The 21653-nt window shown below is 41.1% G+C and overlaps 1 protein-coding gene and 1 long non-coding RNA gene across 6 annotated transcripts in view; one reads left to right on the plus strand and one right to left on the minus strand.

Annotated features, from left to right (window-relative positions):
- The window catches only part of LOC148025366 (uncharacterized), a 107284-nt gene that overhangs the window by 42655 nt on the left and 42976 nt on the right, over window positions 1-21653 (minus strand). Inside the window, exons 4-5 of one of the 4 annotated variants that reach the window (XR_015693056.1) lie at window positions 18339-18422; window positions 18195-18232 (exon numbers count right to left, since the gene is read on the minus strand). The exons of the other annotated variants lie outside the window; for them this stretch is intronic. This is a non-coding gene — a long non-coding RNA (uncharacterized LOC148025366). Of the gene's footprint in view, window positions 1-18194; window positions 18233-18338; window positions 18423-21653 lie in introns of those variants that run through there. 4 annotated transcript variants of the gene reach the window in all.
- LOC148025367 (uncharacterized) overlaps window positions 1-21653 on the plus strand; it is a 66573-nt gene that overhangs the window by 1221 nt on the left and 43699 nt on the right. For both annotated transcript variants that reach the window (XM_087692428.1, XM_087692429.1), the window contains exons 3-5: window positions 19444-19599; window positions 19880-19969; window positions 20044-20154. In XM_087692428.1, coding sequence (XP_087548554.1) covers window positions 19444-19599; window positions 19880-19969; window positions 20044-20154 — 357 coding nt within the window. The remainder of the gene's footprint in view (window positions 1-19443; window positions 19600-19879; window positions 19970-20043; window positions 20155-21653) is intronic.

Here is a 21653-nt window from a genome sequence, read left to right on the forward strand (position 1 = left end):
TAGCTCTTGAGCTTTGAGACAATTCCGCTCATAGTACCTTTGTCTCTCGTACTCACCACATTTCACATATGTTGCAATTTTATAGGCTCTTATTGATCATAATCTGCTGTCTAATGGCAGTAAGACAAAGAATTGTAAGAACATGGGGCTGCAATCAGATTTGGGGAATTCAATGTGCCACATGATATAGACATAAATATTTGACTTTCATCCAATAGTTTGTTGTGGCTTCTTTTGGTGGGAATTTGACCAAGGCTTGAAAGGTGCACAAGGCAGCCACCTCCTTCAAAGGTAATGCAATGCAATGATGGAGTATTATTTTTATGCAAAGGTAGAACATTGCCATCTTGGATATAGTTTAGACAAGTTTTCTTGACTACATAGCTTGTAAACACTTTTGAAGTGGATGCAATGACAACTTGGTTATGTAGCACAATCTCCCACATCAGCCAGGTTTGGCCCTCATCATTGTTTACCATTTGTTTCTCATCCTAGTGTTTGCCATATGTGCTTTGGCATCTGTGCAAGGGCTGCTTGTACTCAGTTCATTATTGTGTTCAATTTCAATGTTATTCCTTAATCATTCATATGTTCTTTTCTCTCACACAGAGTAGCAAATGGACATTCATTCTTGGAATCTTGGGGTATATTTTAAACAAGTTTGCTCATTTACATGGCTTGTACACACTTTTGAAGTGGATGTTGTCAAAATTCGGTGTAATGACGGAAGTGTGTGTATTTGTTGTAATAGACTACACAACATAAGAGAGAAGAGAAAAGATAAACACTTGTAGGAAAAAGGAACAGTGCAAAGAGAACTTAGATGATAAGAGATGCTTGGAAATAAAATCCATATTCCAAGGCATGATAGTACACAAGCAACAGTGAGTCATCGGTGGATGGGCATTGGCACTAGCTCCCTCTCTTTGACAAGACTTGCAATATAGGTATATGCTAAACTGAGATTGGAGGAGGGAGCACTAGCCTATAAAGAGCCCCCCATCATGAACTAGTTATCCAACAAAATAAATGGCCAATAAAATATAGTTGACCATATAAAGAAGGCTTGTCGGCTAGAAAATCGGGCCCAAATAATCTAGCGACCATATCACGGGGAAATAAATATGCTTAGCTCACTAGGACATGTAGAGACTCACACACGAACTGACAATATTTGTTAACACCCACTCTTAAATCGTGGATGATCTAGTACAAAAAAATATATAAGTATAATTTTTAATGACTCATTGTAGTACATATAACAATGACAATTAGGGATAGGACCATGGATATATAAGTAGTGGGTGTATCGGCCACCACCAAGGTGCCTTGGAAAGAACTTGATGATGTTGATCATACCAACTCTTGACAAATAGAAAGAAATTATAGCAACTCTCTATGTCTATCAATAATGCCTCTGAAGTAACATACATGACTATCTTGTCACCAATGCTACAAAGCATAAATAACCATGGGTTCCCCTCCTTTGGTTAGATTGCCAAAGTGTCTCTTCATGTGAACTTAGATGAGGAGCCAATTCTTCTCTTTATCAAATTGCTTAATGTGAACATGGGTATCAATCCTAGCTTGAGGATCTCAAAGTGCCAAGACTTCAATTGTTGTGTCAGGGAAAACTTTGTGACGTGATGCTGGGGTTTGTATCGAGAACATAGAATGATTGAACATAGCTAAAACACACGAGCTTAGACAATAATGCAATAAACACAAAAACACAAAACACAAATAGGGAAGAAAGAGAACTCAAGTGAATGGTTCGATGTTGTAAATGAATGAGAGAATATACAAGATGCTTAGGGTGGAGCAATGGGAGTAGTTAGAGAGTGACATCCATTGGAGACAAATCCCAAGGTTTGTAACGACTACTTGGAGCTGAAAGTTGAAGGGCAACAGGCTGGAAACCAAAATGCAACAATTTGGAGGGTTGGAGTTGGTACACAGCAATGTAACCACGTGGAGAAAGAGCCAACTAATCATTAGCAGCAATAGAAGGCTAGGCGACAGTTGTAAAGGGTGAGGATGATGCTGACGTGGGCTGTACCACAGAAAATGCGGGCTGCAGTAATCTTTTGAGGTGGCTGGACAGGATGGCAGCCTGCCCTAACTGAAAAAGTAGCTGTTTGAAGCGGTTGCCAACAGCTAAAACAGTTGGTGGCAACAATAGATAGGGTGCTGAGGGTTGGCAAGGATGTGGCAATAGTCGCTAGGAATGGATAGCCACTGAATAGGGCTGATGGCTGAAAACCTACAAAATAAGGATGAGTTGAGTGGTTGGGCAACCTCCTATTTATAGATGTGGAATCTCCAAAAATCAGGCTTTTGGCTTATGGGACATAGAAAGTTTGGTAATCTTTGAGTTTTGGGGCTGGTTTGATGAGCTAATGAAGAATTAATATGTGATGCATCTTTTTTAGCTTAACACTCCTCTCAAGCCCAAAACTAGAACCGAAAAAGGATTGCAAGCATAGCTCAGACCATAATATCTTGAAGTTTCCCTCTTGAAAGTAGCCATGGCATGGGGCCAAGGGTACACATTGACTGCCCAAGGACCTAACAAGACTATAGATGTGATGGTTAGCTTACCTTGGGAGCCCAAGGGTCACCCTAGGGAGGCATTGGACAAAGGGTGCATGTTGGTTGTATAGTGGCCCACCAAGACTTGCAAAGGCGATGAAATCACTTTGTTTGTTTGTTTGTTTTTTTTGGGTGGGAGCAATTGTGCCCATGGAAAAAAAATAAAGGGATGGTCAAATCCAACATCACAAAACAGAAGTCTATCCTAGATGGGGTTGTAGACTGGTCACCAAAACACAGTAGTTGGAGATTGAAATCTGGTAAATGCAGCAGTGTACCACCACAGAAGATTGAAAATCGATCACTTGAGGTAGAGAAATGTCAGGTGCCAACAAGAGAGGTGTTTGTTGATGTAAACAACTTGCCGGATAGCAAAAGCATAGGTATTGTAGTAGTTGCATGGTGGGAGAGATGCAACAGGTCACTCGGCACCAGATGTTGAACACGTAGGTTGATCAGGTGCTTTGATAATGCAGTAGATGGAGACCTCCAAATGTTAGGGCGATGGTTGGAAACAATCCACCGAGGGTTGGATGTTGATGGGCTACAATCAATGATGGATGGACAGCGGATGGTAGGTGGCTAATTGGCTGAAATCTACAAAGCCTGCACAAAAAGATGGGTTGAATGGTGGGCAGCTTGTCTATTTATAAATGTGAATGGACCCTTCCAAATTAGGGTTTACATAGAAACTCTCTTGAATTGCATTCTGTTTTAGGATTTTTCATTAATTAAGCATGTTTTGGGGGGGTTTAAGAGGCTACTCAGCATGTAATGCATTTTCTAGCTCAACAACTCCTCTCAAAGAAGAGTCTCCTGTACATGCGAGATAAGAAGGCTAGTGTAGAAAATATCATACTTAGGAGATAGTTTGGTAAGGAGAACCATCACCATATCCTTCGAAGATATTGTTCGACCAAGGGATGCAAGCTCATCCCTCATCCTCCATTTTGTTCATGTGATTCTTCATAGAGGGAGAGTCATCAACAAAGAGTATCCAAAGCTTTTTTACCAAGGTGATGTGATGGGAAAAAGTCTTTTGATGCTAGAGGGAAGAAAACTTTGTCCACACTTCTATTGTTGTTCGTAACATGCGTATGTGAAGAAGGATAAAGTTTCTAGGCTCATAAAGAGAAAGGACAAGGCTTGGGAGTTGAGTCCATCCTAAAGGGATGCATGATCCATAGTTGATCCAACTGTGGGATTCTCCACGGGATGAGGAATGGGGGTAGTAACAAAAGCCCAAAGATTGAATGTAACAAGGATACACTCCACTTTATAGGATGATGGATCAGAGAGTAATTAGATCCATCCAACCAATCTTTGGTAGAGAAGGGAGAATGGGCACTTGAACAGATGGTGCCATCATAGACATCCTATGGCTAGAAGAACGTGCCCTATGGGAGACATGGAGAGAGGGGGGAGAAGGTTGCTCTGATCTTCGAGACTTGTCAAAAGATGGTGCCCATTAGGAATGGGGCTTTGACCTCTGATCTTTGCGGTGATCATGATGCCTACCTCAGGGAGTATGAATAGGCTTAGCATTTGAGTCATCTAACACATGTAACTGGTCGTACTCCTTGTAGACCTGCAAACACACTAAATCTGCTGCATTTTGCTGTAGAAAATCCAAACAGAGAGAGTATTCAGCTGCACCTACAAAAGAATGGTGGTAGATACCCCACCTTTGTTGAAAGCACTTAAGCAATGTAGAAAATCTGTGCTTTCTGCAGTAAACAGCAGGCTGAAAATTTTCGTTTTCATCAGCAGTGTGGTCACCTTTGATTGGAACCTTTGCATTCTAGCTGAGGCAATGATACTACGTGAGAGTGCATAGTGGAAGAGGAACAGGAACACGGAGAGGAAAGAGAAGAGAAAGACAACAGGAAGGGAAGAGAAATTTGCACTGAATTCAAAATGAATGCTGAATACAATGGTGGACTCAATCCTTATACGCAGCCCAAAGTGTCAGTTAGGGGATAAGATCAAGATGATGATGATGGCAGCATTGGAGATGGAGAAGAAAGGCTAGAGTTAGAGTGTGCAACCTGCAAGACGAGTGATTTGCCCCAATAGAGTGGCTTGCTAGAAATAGCCATAAATGACCAAAATCGGCCGCCTAGTAAACAGGGGCCAAAAATACTGCAGTTGGCTAGTAAAAAATTGGCAGATCAACGTGCATTGGCAACAAAAATGCTGATGCAACCAACTAAACACGCTGATTTGATCAAAATTGTCAATATGAAGTAGCTAACCATTGACAAAGCTAGATAATTGCCTGCATGCATGGTATGAAGACATGCGACACTCATTGAGAAAGAAATGCAAACAAATTGAATGATCTAGACCAGTTAGAGCTCCAGTGCCTCCATTAGATTCTAATGGAGCTCACAACTAGGAGATGACTAACTAACAAAATGGCATGCTAACATCCATATCTTGTTTCTTTTGTTGCTCCTTTTTCCGTGATGTTGCTAAATCCTTGCAATCCTTGCATGAGTATCCCTTCTTTCCATAGTTATAGCATTGAGCCTTCATCTTCTTGCTACCCCTCTTTAAAGTTGCAAAGGCCTCATCATGGCCACAATGTCAAGATGGAAGCCTCCCCTATAATTATAAGGACACCTCATGCTCAAGCAACATAGAGGACCTACGAGTGAAGCTCAATAGCATTGATGATATTTGGGCCCTTAAAGCATTGGTTGTAAAGAAATACCCTAACATAGAAACATAAATAGAAACCGCACGACAAAGCACAGACTGATAAAAGAACACAGTTAGGGTTAGGGTAACTCAGAGACAATGAACACAGTGAATGAATGAAGTGATATGACTATTGAACATACGATGCTCATGCAACAAACACACTATGCAGTGAATGAATATTGAACCTCGAACTCCTGTATCTCAAGGATCAGGGCAGGGGTAATGAGTTGGAGAGTGTGTCGTACTCTGAACGGATTCCAAATTGTATCAACGTAGCCTTCGGTTGTCGAATACCAGCAAATGCAGCAGTGAGAAGCTTGATCTGATGCAGACAACAGTGAGGAGAGAGAAAGACTAAAAACGCAGACTGCAAGAGAGAAAAAGACTAAAAACGTAGGTACAGTTTGTAGGAGAGAGAAAGACTAAAAACGCAGGCAAGATAGCCTGCAGGAGAGAGAACTGCTAGACGCAGGTAAAATAGCTTGGCGACAACCTGTAGGAGCTGGCGATTGCTGGAGGAGAGAGAAAACTGCCAACCGACACCTGCAGTAGCTGGGCGACAGCCTGTAGGAAGTAAATACAAGGCTGTGGTGACGTGGCAGATTGTGCGGTAGCAGTTCTACACAAGAACAACAGTTGCTTGGTTAGAATCAGCTCCAGATTGTGCGAAGAGGGCTGGAAATCAGGTCTAATTGATGGAGAGAGCAATGGACAGCTTTGATTAAGATGTCTTCCGCGAATGGGGTGTGGGTAGTAAGTTGAAACACTTGAAATTTGCAAAAACGAGATCAAGGGCTGAATGGAGGGCAATAGACATATTTATAGAAAGTTTGGGCCCTCCCAAGTGTGTTTGTGCTTATGGGACACAAAAACTCTCTAGGATCGCGTTTCTTTTAAATAAACAAGGTTTCTTCTTACGTATGTTTTGGGGCTGTTTAAGTAAAGCTAATGCATTTTTAGCTCAACATCCCCTCTTAGGCCTAACAAACGGTACCACGAGAATAGAGGCCAGCCAAGCCCTTGCTTTGTTTATCTTTTACCCCAAGGCGTCCCACCCCAAAGTAGCAAGAGCATCGGACAAAGGGTACGCGTCGGCTGCCCAGTGGCCTACTAAGACTACAGAGGCGATGGTTATCTTACCAAGGGAGCCCAAGTGATCACCCTAGAGAGGACAGGGAATCGGACAAAGGGTGCACGTCGCCTGCCCAGTGGCCTACCAAGCCCTGCAAGGCAGATGAAATTAGCTATGAACTTTTTTTTGGGGTTTTTTGGAGGGATTTTTAGGTTTAATAGATTAAGCATTAAGTGAGGGTTTCAAATAAGTTTTCGTCCTATTGAGTATTTGTGTCCCAAACGGGAGAGTGATAAGGTATGGTCAGACCCAAGACCTTCATAAGACAAGCATACGATCCCTACCATTACTAGGTTTCGGTGACAAAGAAAATGACGAATGTGTGTGTATAGCAAATATGTCAAGCAAGCAAGACAAGCAAAGTAAGCAAGCAAGTTGAGAAAGATTGCCTTGGAGACTGCCTTGTGCAATGCCACAAATATGGTGGATCCTAGAGTCGACCACTCCAAATGACCGAAAAGGGATAAATGCGCACAGATGTATGTTTACATGAATAAAATGCCAATGCATGGGGTAATGCAAAGGGAGATCCAAGATATCATGCTTATGCAATATACTATGCAATGGTGTCACTTGGACAGTGCCCTTACAGGAGAATTGTTCACTTGTCTAAGTGTCCTTTTACAATCATGTCATCTTGATAGTGCGGATGAAGTTACAAATGTCCATAATACAATATAAAAGAATAAATGGGTGTAATGTCTAAAAAAAACTGTAAACATCATCACTGTTACTATCAAGGGTAGAAGCCACCCCCTCTCAAACTGGAAGGGAAAGCACCCTCTCCTTGTCAAATCTGAAGAAGTAGGGGAGGGTGTACCCAAGCCAATCTTGGATAGTAGGTACTAAAGAACTGGCCGGTTAACTGCTTTGGTCAAGATATTTGCAAAATTATTTGATGATGGTACAAACTCTAGGCGAATAGTGCCTAGCTCAACTTGCTCTCTGGAAAAGTGCAAGAGGACTCCCACATGCCATGTCCGTGGTGTGATGATCGGATTGCCCACAAGAGCAATGACACTCTGGTTGTCACAGTAGACAACTGTGTGAGAGTCGCATGGAAAGTGAACTGTTGCTAGTAAACTCCTCAGATAGATAGCCTCGGTGGTGGCATCGAAGAGAGCCCGGTACTTGGCCTCGGTCATGGAAGCTGCCACCACCTCTTGCTTACGGTTGGACAAAGAAATGGGTTTCGTGCCCAAGGTAAAGAGGTAGCCGCCATGGGAACACCGGCAATACACGAAGACATGCAATACAATGTGACATCCTAGGTGCTATGAAATAGTAACTGAGTATGCTAACTGAGTAAGCTAAATCTGGCCTAATGTGAATTAACCAAAGAAGTTTTCCTACAACAAAATGATAGGTATGTTCATTGAAGGGCTGTCCTAGGGTATTCTTCGACAAGTGGATGGTAGGATCTAGAGGCGTGGCCAATGGCCGCGTCTGATTCGGAGTGTATTGTTCCACGAGTTGAAGTGTGTATTTTTGCTGTGATACAAAAATATAGTCCCTAGAACGAACTATCTCCATCCCCAAGAAATAGGACAACAAATCAAGGTCTCTCATCTCAAATGTACTTTAAGCTTAGCCTTGATTTCCACTATGATAGCAAAATTTGAGCCTCTGATGAGTAAGTCATCAATGTGTAGCAGGATATGGCTAACCCCTTCTGCAGTAGATCGAAGATATAAGTTCAGGTCATAAGGGATAGAATGGTATCCTTGAGTTTGCAAGAACTCATCCATCCTATGGAACTAAGACCGGGTGCTTGCCTCAGCCCATAAAGAGCTTTATGCAAGCGGAATACCTTATCCCTAGGGTTCCGTGAAGGAAAGCTTGGTGGTTGCTCCACATAAACTTTCTTTCCCAAGAAACCGTTTAGGAAGGCATTCTTGATATCCATCTGATGTATCAGCCAATTGTGATGAGCGGCTAGCGTGAGTAGCAACTGAAAGGAGGTTAACTGCGCAGTAGGGGCAAAGGTTTCTTCATAATCAATGCCATACTTCTATCAAAACCCTTGCACGACAGGGTGAGCCTTGTACTTGTCTAAAGTCCCATCAGCTTTTAGCTTGGTCCTAAAAATCTACTTTGTCCCAATGACTTTCTTGTGGCTTGGACGATCCACCAATGTCCAAGTCTCATTTTGGTTGATACTCTCTAGCGCCTTCTCCATGGCCTCTCGCCATGGAGGGTGCTAAAGAGCCTCCTGCCATGTATCCTACTCAGGATGCGCTATATAATCAACTGTAAACAGCGACGCAAATGATGCTTAAGTAGCAAGCCGCACAGATCTTCTAGGTCCCTTCGGAGTGGAATTTGGCGGTAGGATCTCCAAATCCCGCATCGTCTGCTGATACCAGTGAGATAACGGGTCTCGCGGAGGGGGCTTGGGAGCGGAAGTATTTGTGGATTGTACGATATCCCTCTTGTCAAAGACGACATGTCACCTAACGATCACCTTGTTTGTTCGAGGGTCAAACAAACCATAGGCTTTCGCTTCTGAGGAATATCCCACAAAAATAAGGAGATCAGCTCGAGGAGTGAGCTTTTCTATCTTGTTATTAGGCGCGTGTGTGTATGCACGACACTCGAAGACTCTGAAGTGGGAAATAACAGGCCGAGAACCAAAAAATGCCTCATACAGGGTCTTTTGAGGAAGGGCCGCTGTTAGTCACCGGTTGAGGAATGTACATCGAAGTGTTGACAGCCTCAACCCAAAGGCGCTCAGGGAGCTTTGCTGCGAATAGCATAGAGCGTGCCATTTCCATGATTGTCCGATTCCTACGCTCTACAACTCCATTCTGAGAAGGGAAGCTTTGCTGCGAATAGCATAGAGCGTGACAACTCATAAAGAGAGTCATAACCAAGATGTCGTAAGTGAAAATGAAAATAGCTCTCATTGTTTGTAGGCTCTCGAGATGTGGCTAAGGCTTGGAAGCTATGGAACACAGAGCCCTCTGCTGTCAGATCAGTTAGAAAATGTGTCATGTGGTGTAGGCCATTAGGCTATATCTCACCCCGAGCAATCGCTAAACCAGTCTGAGAGTCAAGGACCTCGACTGTGGTCACTGTAAATAAGATTGCTCGCCGCAACCGACAAAGCTATTGAACAGATAACAAGTTCACCCCAAGCTGAGGGACATGATATACATTGTTGAGTGAAGTTAGATCCGGACCCTCGTTAGTGGCAAAACTGACGCAACGTTGAGCTTGAATCTTGATCGAGGAGTTGTTTCCTACGCAGATCCGCTCAGTTGCAGGGGCTCAGGAACGGAAAATGTCCGCTGTAGGAGTCATATGATGTGTAGCTTCATTGTCCATAATCCAAACAGGAGCTGAGGTGCTCGGCTGTGACGAGTGGGCCTCTACAGTAAGCTCGTCAAGAGGCAACTCATAGATGTGGACGAGACTCGCATCTGATGTCTCTATGGAGACGATGTGGGCCACGGTAACCTCGTCAAGAGGCAACTCACAGATGTGGACGAGACTCGCATCTGATGTCTCTATGGAGACGATGTGGGCCTTTGCAGACTAGTCTGACAAGCCCTCTGGAGTTGAGAACGTTGTCTACTGAGATGGTTGAGCGGTGGTAGTATGAGTCTGACCTTTAAACTGCCCCTTGCCCACCTTGCCTCCCTTGCTGGGGGTTGTTCGATTGAGCGGTGGGGGTCTATGACTTAGGTTTTGGTGCTGTGCCTCTTGCCTTGATCGACACTCGTCCTAAAAATGGCCAGCTTTTTGACAATGTTGACAATACCTATTCTTTTAGGTACATTTTGCCACCCTGGTTTGAGAGTTTGGGATGTTCCTTGTGATTCCCGGATTGATTTTGCGTTTGATTTGGATTTAGATTTAGATTTTGAGTGGAGGTCTGGTTTTGTTTTCCCTTCCCTTGTTACCCTTTCTGAGAATGAGCACAAGAGTCCCCTCTGAAGAGAAATTCATTTGAAACTGATCGAACAACCGTGCATAATACAACAACTGACACTCTAATTCATAGAATGTAGGCATGGTAGGCTTTGAAACTATATCTTTCACAAAATTGAAGTATTTCATGGGGAGTTTATTTAGGAACAATGTGACTTGATCGTCAAAGGAATTGGAAGTCTCGTAGTGGAGAATTCAGCAAGAAGATGCCGATACTCAACCAACTTCACTTTCAAGTCATCCCGGTTAGTGATTTTGAAAAGTTGGAGCTCATGGTCAAGATTGAAACGATGGGTCCTATCCTGAGCCACATAGTGGTTAGTCAAGTGTGCCCATCGCTCAGACGCTTAGTCAAAATGTTGAAGTTGAGAATGAAACTTATGCAATAAGTCCTGCATCAACTTGACGATAGCGGAGGCATTCCTAGCCTTCCATGAGCGGACAACCTTGTGTGGGACAAGTACGGGATCGGGTTGGGGTTTCAACCCCTGCACAAGATCCCATAGGTTCTGGGAATCAAGGACATGTCTCATCAAGTTCGACCAAGTGGTAAAGTTTGACCCGTTAAAAGAAGTCTTGTCATTAAATGTATGCTTGACAGAAGATGAGCTAGAACCATGAGGTGTTGGGTAGGTGGGGTAAGATGGATGTGGAAGATAAGATGGTGGGGGGTAAGATGGTGGAGGCGGATATGTTTGATAGGTAGAATGAGGGGGTAGAGGTGGGTAGGCAGAAGTAGATTGTGAGTATCCAATGAGTGCCAATTGACGCGGAAGCACTGAAACATGAATGCTTTCATAAAGTGTTGGTGTAGGTGGAGGCACTGGGACGCTGAAGCCCTGTCTAAAGTGAGGTTGGGGCACAACAGTATGACCAGAAGGTCCACTAGGTAAAGCCATGGAGGCAAACTGTGGAGTCAATTGATCCACACTCCAGAGAGACTAGGGGGGATATCCAGGCTGCAATGATCTCGAAAATGTGTGTGAAGTAGGTGGAACACCACCCGATTGAGAGAAAGATAAGGTCTTAAAGGATGTGCTTATGTTTCCATAACCCTCCGGTGTGATATGCAGTGCGACATGAGTTGTCTGAAATGGAAATGTAAATGGTGTGAATGGAAGTGGAGAAGCAGCGGAATAATGTGGTGGGATGGGTGGGTTTTGAAAATGTGGGGTATGAGGTGCAAATGCATTTTATTCATTTTTAACATTTAATGATTGGAAATGAAAGTGTGAAGATGATGATACACCATGCAATGAAGAAAAAAGAACACCAAATTCATTCTGATTTTGTGAAGTAGACTGAAAAAAAGGAAGGGTAGAAGAAGAGGTACTTAACTTTTTCTTATAATCCCCACAACGTATGTTAACATATAAGAATTGGTCCTCAAGAGGACCTTTTCTGTAGTCAACAGACTGGACTCTTTCTTCCACATGATCTCTACCAGAATATTGCAAAGCAGAAGAGGTAAAAGAAGGAACAAAAGACGAATCTAAAGTACCTTGTACCGGAGTGGACGGAAGAGGATGAAAGAAAGAAACATACTCTGGGCCTTGTTCTCCAAGAGGGGGGCCCATCCCTGATGGAGGTCTCGACGGCCTTGCAAAATCATCAGATTTAAGCGTAACATCTGAAGAGAGAAATTCATGCATACCTTCATTTAGAAGCTTTTCTTGAAGGGTAATCCTTCGATTAAGCCCCTCAATCTTCTTTTGTCTATAAGCTATAATTAGTTTGTATTCTTTAGATGTCAGCTTGCCTAGCTTTTCTTCCATGTAATCAGAAGTGTCTTCCACCATGTTGGAACTTTGTGGAGCAAGCTGATCGGCCCACTCTTGCTCGGTTCTCAGTATAGTTGGTTCTGGAGACTGAATCGGTGTTGTTGTGTTCGAAGTCATTTGAATCTATTGTTGTTCTTGCTTCTTGTGTAGAGCTTTTAGATCAAAGGCCTAGGTTTCTCAGACAGTACCAGGCTCTGATACCTTGTAAAGAAATACCCTAATATAGAAACATAAACAGAAACCATATGACAAAGTACAGACTGATAAAAGAATATAGTTAGGGCTAGGGTAACTTAGAGACAATGAACACAGTGAATGAATGAAGTGATATGACTATTGAATATACGATGCTCATGCAACAAACACACTATGCAGTGAATGAATATTGAAGCTCAAACTCTTGTATCTCAAGGATCAACGCAGGGGTAATGAGTTGGAGAGTGTCCTACTTTGAACGGATCCCAAATCGCAGAAAGGCAGCCTTCAGATGTCGAACACCAGCAAATGTAGCAGTGAGAAGTTGTATCTAATGCAGATAGTAGTGAGGAGAGAGAAAGACCAAAAACGCAGATTGTAGGAGAGAGAAAGACTAAAAACGCAGGTAGGATAGCTTGCAGGAGAGAGAAAGACTAAAAGCGTAGGCATGACAGCTTGTAGGAGAGAGAACTGCCAGATGCAGGTAGAACAGCTTGGCGACAGCTTGTAGGAGGTGGTGACTGTTGGAGGAGAGAGAAAACTGCCAGCCGACACCTGTAGCAGCTGGGCGATAGCCTGCAAGAAGCGAACACATGGCTGTGATAATGTGGCAGGCTGTATGACAGCATGTCTGCACAGGAATAGCAGTTGTTTGGCTGGAATTAGCTCCAAATTGCACGGAAAGGGTTGGAAATCAGGCACAACTAATGGAGACAGCAATGGATAGCTTTGGTTGAGATGTCCTCTGCGAACAAGGTGTGGGGAGTAAGCTGAAACACCTGAAATCTGCAAAAATGAGATTAAGGGCTGAATGGAGGGTAGCATACGTATTTATAGAAAGTTTGAGCCCTTCCAAGTGGGTTTGTGCTTATGGGACACAGAAACTCTCTAAGATCGTGTTTCTTTTAAATAAACAAGGTTTCTTCTTTAATTAAGCATATTTTGGGGTTGTTTAAGTAAAGCTTATGCATTTTTAGCTCAACATTGGTAACTTTGTTAAACTTCGGAGGGCTCTTATAGAGCACAATCCCAACCAAATGAGCCTTTGGAAGGGCGGGTTGCATGTGTTGAAGTTGATTTTGTACTTGTGTAACACAAAGGAATAAGGATTGGATAGTATCTTTAGGTTTGAACTTCATTTGTTGGAGTTGACCATAGAGGCATGGTCAATGGAGCCTTGTATAACATCTGGAGCTTCTTCCACATCTTTGAAGTTGTCTTGTAGGAGGTGATTGAAATTGGCCTTTCTCCTCAGATAGGGTGGCAACAACCTGATTTAACAGTAATAATAGCAAGTAATTAATTCACATAAATTGAAATGCATTCTTTACCTCTTAATTCTTGGACAATGGATAGCTTGTTGGCCCTAAAATTGCCGCCTCCCTTTTTGTATTTCTTTTATCTTTTATTGGAAATGGATGGAGTACAACTGATATTTATTGATCTCCTCCACTAATTCAAGTGCTACTTGCTGTCATTAATGAACAACCGGCCTTCAAACAAATTTGCCCCTTGGTTTGATTGAAAAAATGACTTTCACTCTACTCCTTGTGAGATAAATTTAGCCTCAAATTGAAATTTGTTGGCTGACCTCTTGAATTTAAGTCTTAGGCCTTCAATTTTGAGCAACTTGAGGTGGTTGTCAAACCCTAACTTCTGTCTATAAATTAGATGTATAGAAGAGATAAGTCAAAATCTCTACCTCCAGTGGTTGATTTTATTGGAAATTGCCGAGAAAGCATGATAATAGTTGGAGGATGAGAGAGAATGCTAAAGAGAGAAAATTCTCACTTCTATTGTGAGAAAATGTTGACAGCCATGAAAGCAGTCTCCATTGATGAAACACCTTGAATATGATGTTGTTTGGTCGAAGCAACTCTCAAACTATTGTCAACTATTATTGTAGACTCTATTCAGCATGTCTCTAGCTCTTGGAGGGTCTTCTATTGGTTGATAATTATGGTAGTAGCAATGACAACCTTCTCCCTCTCTCTCTCTCTCTCTCTCTCTCTCTCTCCCCTCCATAGCCTTAGAAATGTCTTTTCCACTTGTATGAGCAAGTTTTGCCGAGTGACAGAGCCTTCTAATCTTATTTTTCAGCATTATCCAACTTATTAAATTAATTTTTAAAATGTTAAATTTAAAAATTAATTTAATATTTATTCTAGTGCTTGGAAAATTAATTTTACTAGTAAACAATTAAATTGGCTAGGCCAATTTGGCTTCCAAATATCCCTAAGTAAGTTATTGACCCTAGATTGGTATTAATTAATTAATTAATGCCTAGTCTCTAATGTCACCACTGATATTAGTGGTCAATAGATTGACCTAGGCCCAAATTTGCTACAAGACACCACCTAGTACTTGTCAGACATAAGTTATTATAACTTTTGCCTTTGGTACCAAAATTGATATCTCAGGGTTTTGAGTTCACATTGTAATTAATTTGCACCTCACATGTGCAAGTCACAATTGCACATTTGATTAATTCTTAATTAGATGCTAAGTAAAGCAATAAAATTTCCTGTCCTCACGACAGACCATCCCCTTGAAATCCTTACAATCGTCCTTGATCGCACTGCAATGTGCTAAAGCAAAAATATATTGCATTGGGATTTTCCAAAAGGGCATCATACTGTAAACAACGTTGGTCACTATTGCTTAGCCATGCTAATACCAAATACTTGTTGGAAATTTTTGGCTAGTATAAACCATAACAAAAGACTCATAAAGAATCTAAAATTGTTACCAAGGGCCTATAGAACGCGTTTTCCATTAGCATGTGTCAACATAATATCCTGGATGTACACTGAATGTATCTGAGATCCACTATACATGAGAGCTGTCTATCATTGAAGAAGTGGAAGTATTGCCTTCCCCTTGAGCATAAGGTAATGCTCTGGACCCTTGGAAAAGTGGATCTCATGCAAGAAACGTTAACTATTTGTCATTAATGACGAGTCTATGCTTACGGCTCATTGAATACATCCAAATGCTTTCTATGCTTTGTCTAGACAATCATGTCATCAAAGAAGGTGCTCATAAATCCCCTATGTGGCTTAAAGATGCGATCCATCATTCGATTAAAAGTGGCAGGAGCATTGCTTAACAATAAACCTATACAACCCAAAAGATGACTTGAAAGCTCTCTTTGGCACGTCCTTTGGTCTAATGCGAATTTGATAATACCCACTTTTCAAATCTATATGGTTGAATATGGCTGCCCCTTGCAATCTATCCATAACATTATTAGTCCGAGGGATCGAAAACCAATTCTTTATCGTGATTTGATTCAAAACATGATAGTCAATGTATGTATGCTATGAACCTTTTTTTTTTGCACCAAAGGCATTGGAGAATAAAAAGGAGATGAGTTGGGCTAAATCAGCCCTTTTTCCAATAGCTCATTAACTTAACTCATTATCTCCTTTTGCTAGACTTACCTTGTAGGGTGGCTTATTAGGTGGGCCACTTCCAAGGATAAGATCTATGTCACGATCTTTTGGCCTTTCAAGTGGTAGTTGCCCTAGAAGTGATTGAGAGAAGCAATCAATATACATTTTCAGAAATGAAATGCGATCCTTTTCTAACTTTGATATATTTCTAACGTTTTCATTATCAACCTTATCCTTAGTAAAAACCAAGTACGTTGAAAGGTGATTTACTTTGGATTTAGCAGCAGCCAATGTAGTTGGGACAGACTCTCCTTTTAACTTAATATTCAAAGTATGGGCCTTGCCCTTAAGTTGAATAGTGATCACTTTAGGATATGTATCAATCACTACATGCAGATGATGGCACCGAGGCGTACCAAGCAAGACATCGCAATTCTTAAGCGTCCTTAAGCGGAGCAATAAAGAAATCTTCACTGCCTAAATATCTCTCAATGTGCAAATGAAGCTTTCCAATGAGCGCTTTGACAGGCTCTACATGATTGCATGCCATACCAACTTCTCCCATGGGTCCTATCTCATCTTCTTTAATGTCTAGATGGGTTGCCATGTTTGTAGAGGTACAATTGTCTCATACTCCATTATCAAGGAAAATTAAAACATGTTGATCTTTGATTTTGCTACATGCTTTGCATAACTCAGTAGCATCATCATTGGATTGACCACTAATAACATCTAGCATCAATCCAACTTTGGTTTTTTCTAGCTTGTTGCCTATTGGGAAAGTCCTTAGCTATGTGACCCTCTTGTTCACAACAAACAAAGCATTTATTTGTAACCCTTAATTCCCTATGTTGTGCAACTAATTTCCAGCCCTTTCCTTGCTGTTTTGACCTCTTTCAAGCTGATTTTCAAAATTTCCCCTTTGCTTGACCTTTGACAACCTATTTGGCTTCTTTCCACTTTCTTAGAAGCTGGAATCTCTACCATGCAGCAATGCATCAGTTGTAGCAGCAGTCTTTATGAGCCGAGACATGCTAGACATGGTGGATTTAATGCAAAAATCCTTGATCCCTTAGGCAAGGCCATATACATACTTTTCCACTTGCTCATAAAGAGAAATTGAACGATAAGAAGTTATTGGCAGCAAGCCTCAAGGCACCCCAAAACTTCTTATTACAGTGTTCCAAGTTCTCGCATTTTGTTGCATCAAGCTTGTTCCAAGGTGTCATGATGTCCATCTCAAATGTTTTGGTCAACCAATTCAATGCAAATATTTGCTTGAATTGTTGATGGTGCTCTACCTTGCAATAAGAGAGTGGACCACCACTGCAATGCATTCCCCTTTAAGAAAGTGGTTGCCTTCCAAATCTTAGAGAATTTGGTGAAGTTTCTCCTTAAATAGGTTGTATCAAATTGCTGAATAAAAGTCGAGGCTTTTAGCAGCCTATCTTGTGTACCACTGAAGGCTCAAACTTCACCGTTTTTTCACCTCTCATCATAGTCTTTTGCTACCCCTTTGGGAGTCAAGTTGTTATACATTGGTTGTTGCAAAAAAGGTGCATTTGCTGTATTTGCATCATGACTAACACCAAAAGAAGTATTTGCATGAGTAGCACTCATTTCTTGAGTCCCATAAGCACTTGGGGTTGCAAATTTATTATCAAACATGCCACTTTGTGCCCTAGACATCATGCCAATGCCGCCATATATGGGGTTATGCATATTACGAGCCATACTCAGATACATTGGGCCTTGCACTCCATATATTTTAATATGTGGTCCTTGACCCACCATAGCATGAAAAATAGTGCCATCACCAAAGTATCTTGGCTGCCCCATCATTGCATGTATGCTTGGTTGTTCGAAACCCATTGGATTGGCACTATCAAGATGGCCTTGCATTTGGGTATCCAATCCCATTGGTACCATTTGCTTTTGCTTATCCCCAATGTTAGGTGCATCTTTAGGCTACGGTGGTTATCCTTTGGAGACTTCTTGCCGCCCAAAGGCTTTTAAAGATGACCTCTTCTTCTTGCCCTTGTTGTCCTTTTTAGGAGAATTCAAAAATCTCTCAACCGTGGATCTTTAGCCAATTGAACAAAGATGTCAGCTGCTGCCTTTAATTGAGCCTTGAATTGATCATCATATTCATCATCTCCTTTCTGGTCATTTGCGTCTTGTGGCCTTGAAGGACCCGCTTCTTGGTCAACAACCACATTTTCGCTATTCAAGCAGTAAGCTTGTTCCAAGATTAGGCATTGTATTTTTCCCTTTATTATGTGCATTTTCAGAATGAGATTCATCATCATTGCTCAATCCTATCTCATTGTAAGATGGCATACTTGTTGTAAATGCTCAACTAAACACAATTTCAACACTTGAGCAAAACTTTTGACCTTCAATCAAGTGCCTTGGGCCCACCAAGTCAAGCGATTTGATGGTGTACTAGCAATGGAACCCTGAAGTCAAACTTTCTCCTCGAATAGAGTGGTAACAATCTGGTTTAAGAGTAATTACAGCAAGTAATCAATTCATAAAAATTGAAATGCACACTTTACCTCTTAATTCTTGGACAATGGATAGCTTGGGGGAATCAGCCTTTACCTTGCTCCTTGCAAGACAAATTTAGCCCCAAATTGAAATCGGTTGGCTGATCTCTTGAATCTCCTTGAAATTCTTCCATTTCAACTGCTAGAATTCAAGTCTCTTTAATTTTGAGCACATATCCCAAGTTGGTTGTTAAAACTTGATTTTTGCTAAAAATTAGGGTTTACAGCAAAGATTAGTTAAAATTTACACCTCCAATGGTTGATTTTGTTGGAAGTGGTTGAGCTGGAAATGGGATATAGGATTAGAAGGCTGCCACTTAGCTAAACTTGCCATGCAAGTGGGAAAATCATTTGAGTTAAAATCTACACCTCCAAAGTTTTGCTAAGTGGCTGCCTTCTAATTCTATATCCCATTTTCCAGCATTATCTAACTTATTGAATTAATTTTTAGAATATTAAATTTGAAAATTAATTTAATAATTATTGTAGTGCTTAGGAAATTAAATTTACTAGCCAATAATTAAATTGTCTAGGCCAAATTGTCTTCCAAGTCAAGGCCAAACATGTTGTTTGGTTATTATGTGCATTGGTTAGATATGGTTCAATCATGGGGGTTGAAACATACTCCAATCATACTTCTATGCCTGCATGCGTTTATCCAATGGGAAATATGTAAAAAAGTCTGGTTTCTTCCATAGTCATCATCCAAGAGCATAGGACTCTGGCTGTCACCTCTGTGTATCACTGCTCCCAGCAACGCATTTGACACATCATGTGTGCTGTCATTTGAGATCATGAGATGTATCATGTATCTAAAGTGTGGCATAGTATGATCTCGTTTTTGGATGCTTCTAGTATCAGGCTGGTTCTTAAGAAGAAGAGTAATCTGGATTTTAGCCTGGAAAAAGGAACTTATACATATTGACTATGTAGTTTAATTGCAAAATAATACAGTTGTTGCATTGTCAATTGGGTTTGTCAATAGTTCAAGGAAAAAAAGACTTCCTTACAGACTTTAACAGCAAATTGTTTGATATTTTAAGAATGCAAGAACTCATTTCAAATTCATTTGAGGATTTATTTATTGGTGAACCAAAGTTCTAGCACAGAGATAGTTGCAGATACTTAGTTAACTGTGTGTGTCACTCTGTTGATTGCAGAGTGACATGGAATGCTTTTCAGTTTATCCTCGGCATGGTGGTAGATCTGCTGATTCAGATAATGAAAGTTCTAATTTTTGGGTGGCAAATGCCAATAACAACCTGAGGAGAACAACAAGCAGTTTGGATATTGCTGCACGAAAGGACAATGATCTGGTTAGTCTGTTTATGTTGAGATTAGGAACTACTGAAGCTTCCGCCCTCTCAGATTTACTGGAGCTGTGTTTTGGCAGTTTGCACATGCCTCTCTTGTTAGGTCTAATCTTCTGATCTGATGAAGGTGCTTGTCTGGTCTGGAAGTGCTCCTTGTTATGTAATCTTTTTCATGTAGCTTCTTCCAGGCCATTGGAGTGTTTTCACATACTCTGCTTTTAATGTAGTCAACTGTACAACTGTCTTTTGTAGTTTCTGACATTCTGTTTATATGGGGCAAAAGTTTAGGGATTTCTACAACAGGCCTAAGCAAGATGACAATGAAGACTTGGTCGAGGAAAAAACAATCAAAGCTGTATATGCTCAAATGAAGGTAACTTTTGCAACTATAAAGTCTTGTCGATTTCTACTCACCCAATCAACCTAGTTTCCCATGTGGTATGACAGTCTTTACGAACTGATCCTCCAATGGGAGATGCTGGTACATCTAATTTTCTTGATGCTATGAGAAACGAGGTTCGGCGAGCAGTTGACGAGATAAGGAAGGAACTAAAGGAGGTCAGCATCTTATCGTCCTAGGGGAGTTTGTTAAAATTTAAGCGTCCTACTTGTAGTTTTGTAGTATAAATGATAGGGCTCTGAAAAGCTACGATTGCATCTATGTTGTTAGCCCATGCAATTCGTAGTTATTGGGTTGCTGCTGGGTGTGTGTGGACTGTTTTTGTGAAGGTTTTCTGTTGTTTTTTTTTTTTGTGGATGGATTGTTCTATGCTCTTTGGTTGTTTGTCCAATATCAAATTGGGATGTATTTGGAGCATTGTACTACTATTCCCTTTCTGTTCATCATCACCAATGACAAATGACATACAGATGTTGAAGCATTGTTAATGCCATGTAGTGGAGCTTATTTATGTGATCTTGTTGTCACCAATAGAATCAATAAGGGAGTCGTAGACATTGGTTGATGGTGACTAGTTTGATACTGGCGCAGCCCTTTTAAGGATTTGTGTAATGTGTTTGTCTATCGGCTATCCAAGCACGTTTTTAGCGGTCCATTTATTATATTTATGTGTAACATTTAAAATCAGCTTTCTTAATTTAGCCTTTTAGGTGACAGGGTTTGTTCGCGTAATTTATAGCACAGACACGAAAACGGAGCAAGCAGTCCTTTTGACAAACAAGTTCCTTAACTTATTTTTCAGTTAATCTTTGTCTCTTGTCCATACAGGAAAAATTATATAACCCCTTCTGCCCTGCAGAAGTACTTGGTCCAAATCACATGGCATTACAAATTCCATCCATTATCTTAAATAGGATTTTTCAACGCCACAAACGTTGGGCTCACGGCAATCTTCAACCTCGTTTCAGACTAGGCAAGGGGTGTTCAGAGCTTCACCTGACCCACAAGGTGCCTAGGAGTAAAACACCATTTCCGTGGTTGACCTTTTCACCACTCGACTTTCGGCCCATGAAACATTTCTTTATCCCCATGGCAACTTGTCATCACAGGCCCTTGCTATGCATTTACCATCAATCACAAGCACTTGGAATAATCATCCAGACAACATTTCAACAATCAGTTAAACGTAAAAGCGTTTAGGACATTGTTTGATCAATCCAACAAAAACAATGCTCTTTTTTTTCAACATTGTAAAAATAGTTGCGATAACCTTTCCATCGCATATTTGCTCTTCCCCTTGGGATCAAAGAGCGATTCTATGTAAAATTTACTTAACACTCTCTTCTTTCGGCTAAGGCATATGTTAAGGGTTTAAACACTGTATGCGACATAAGTTCTATAGATCACTTACATCGATCGATAACCCAATCTTGAATTGGATTGGTGAAAGTCGTAGCTATTCGACGAATCTCATGACATCTTAGTTTTAATTCTTATGATTAATTTCTTATACTAGCTCCTAGTCAAGCCATGAAGCAAACATGAAATTATTTTCATATATCAAGCATGTTATAGGTATAACGTGTAAGTACTTGATAAGATAAGTGCTAGATGATCTCAAGTAACTAGACTCCAACAGGCCTTGCATTGGGCTAGA

This window comes from Lygodium microphyllum, chromosome 14 (assembly GCF_053477565.2).
Source record: "Lygodium microphyllum isolate KBCC chromosome 14, Lygodium_microphyllum_v1.1.10, whole genome shotgun sequence".
Lineage (NCBI taxonomy): Eukaryota > Viridiplantae > Streptophyta > Polypodiopsida > Schizaeales > Lygodiaceae > Lygodium > Lygodium microphyllum.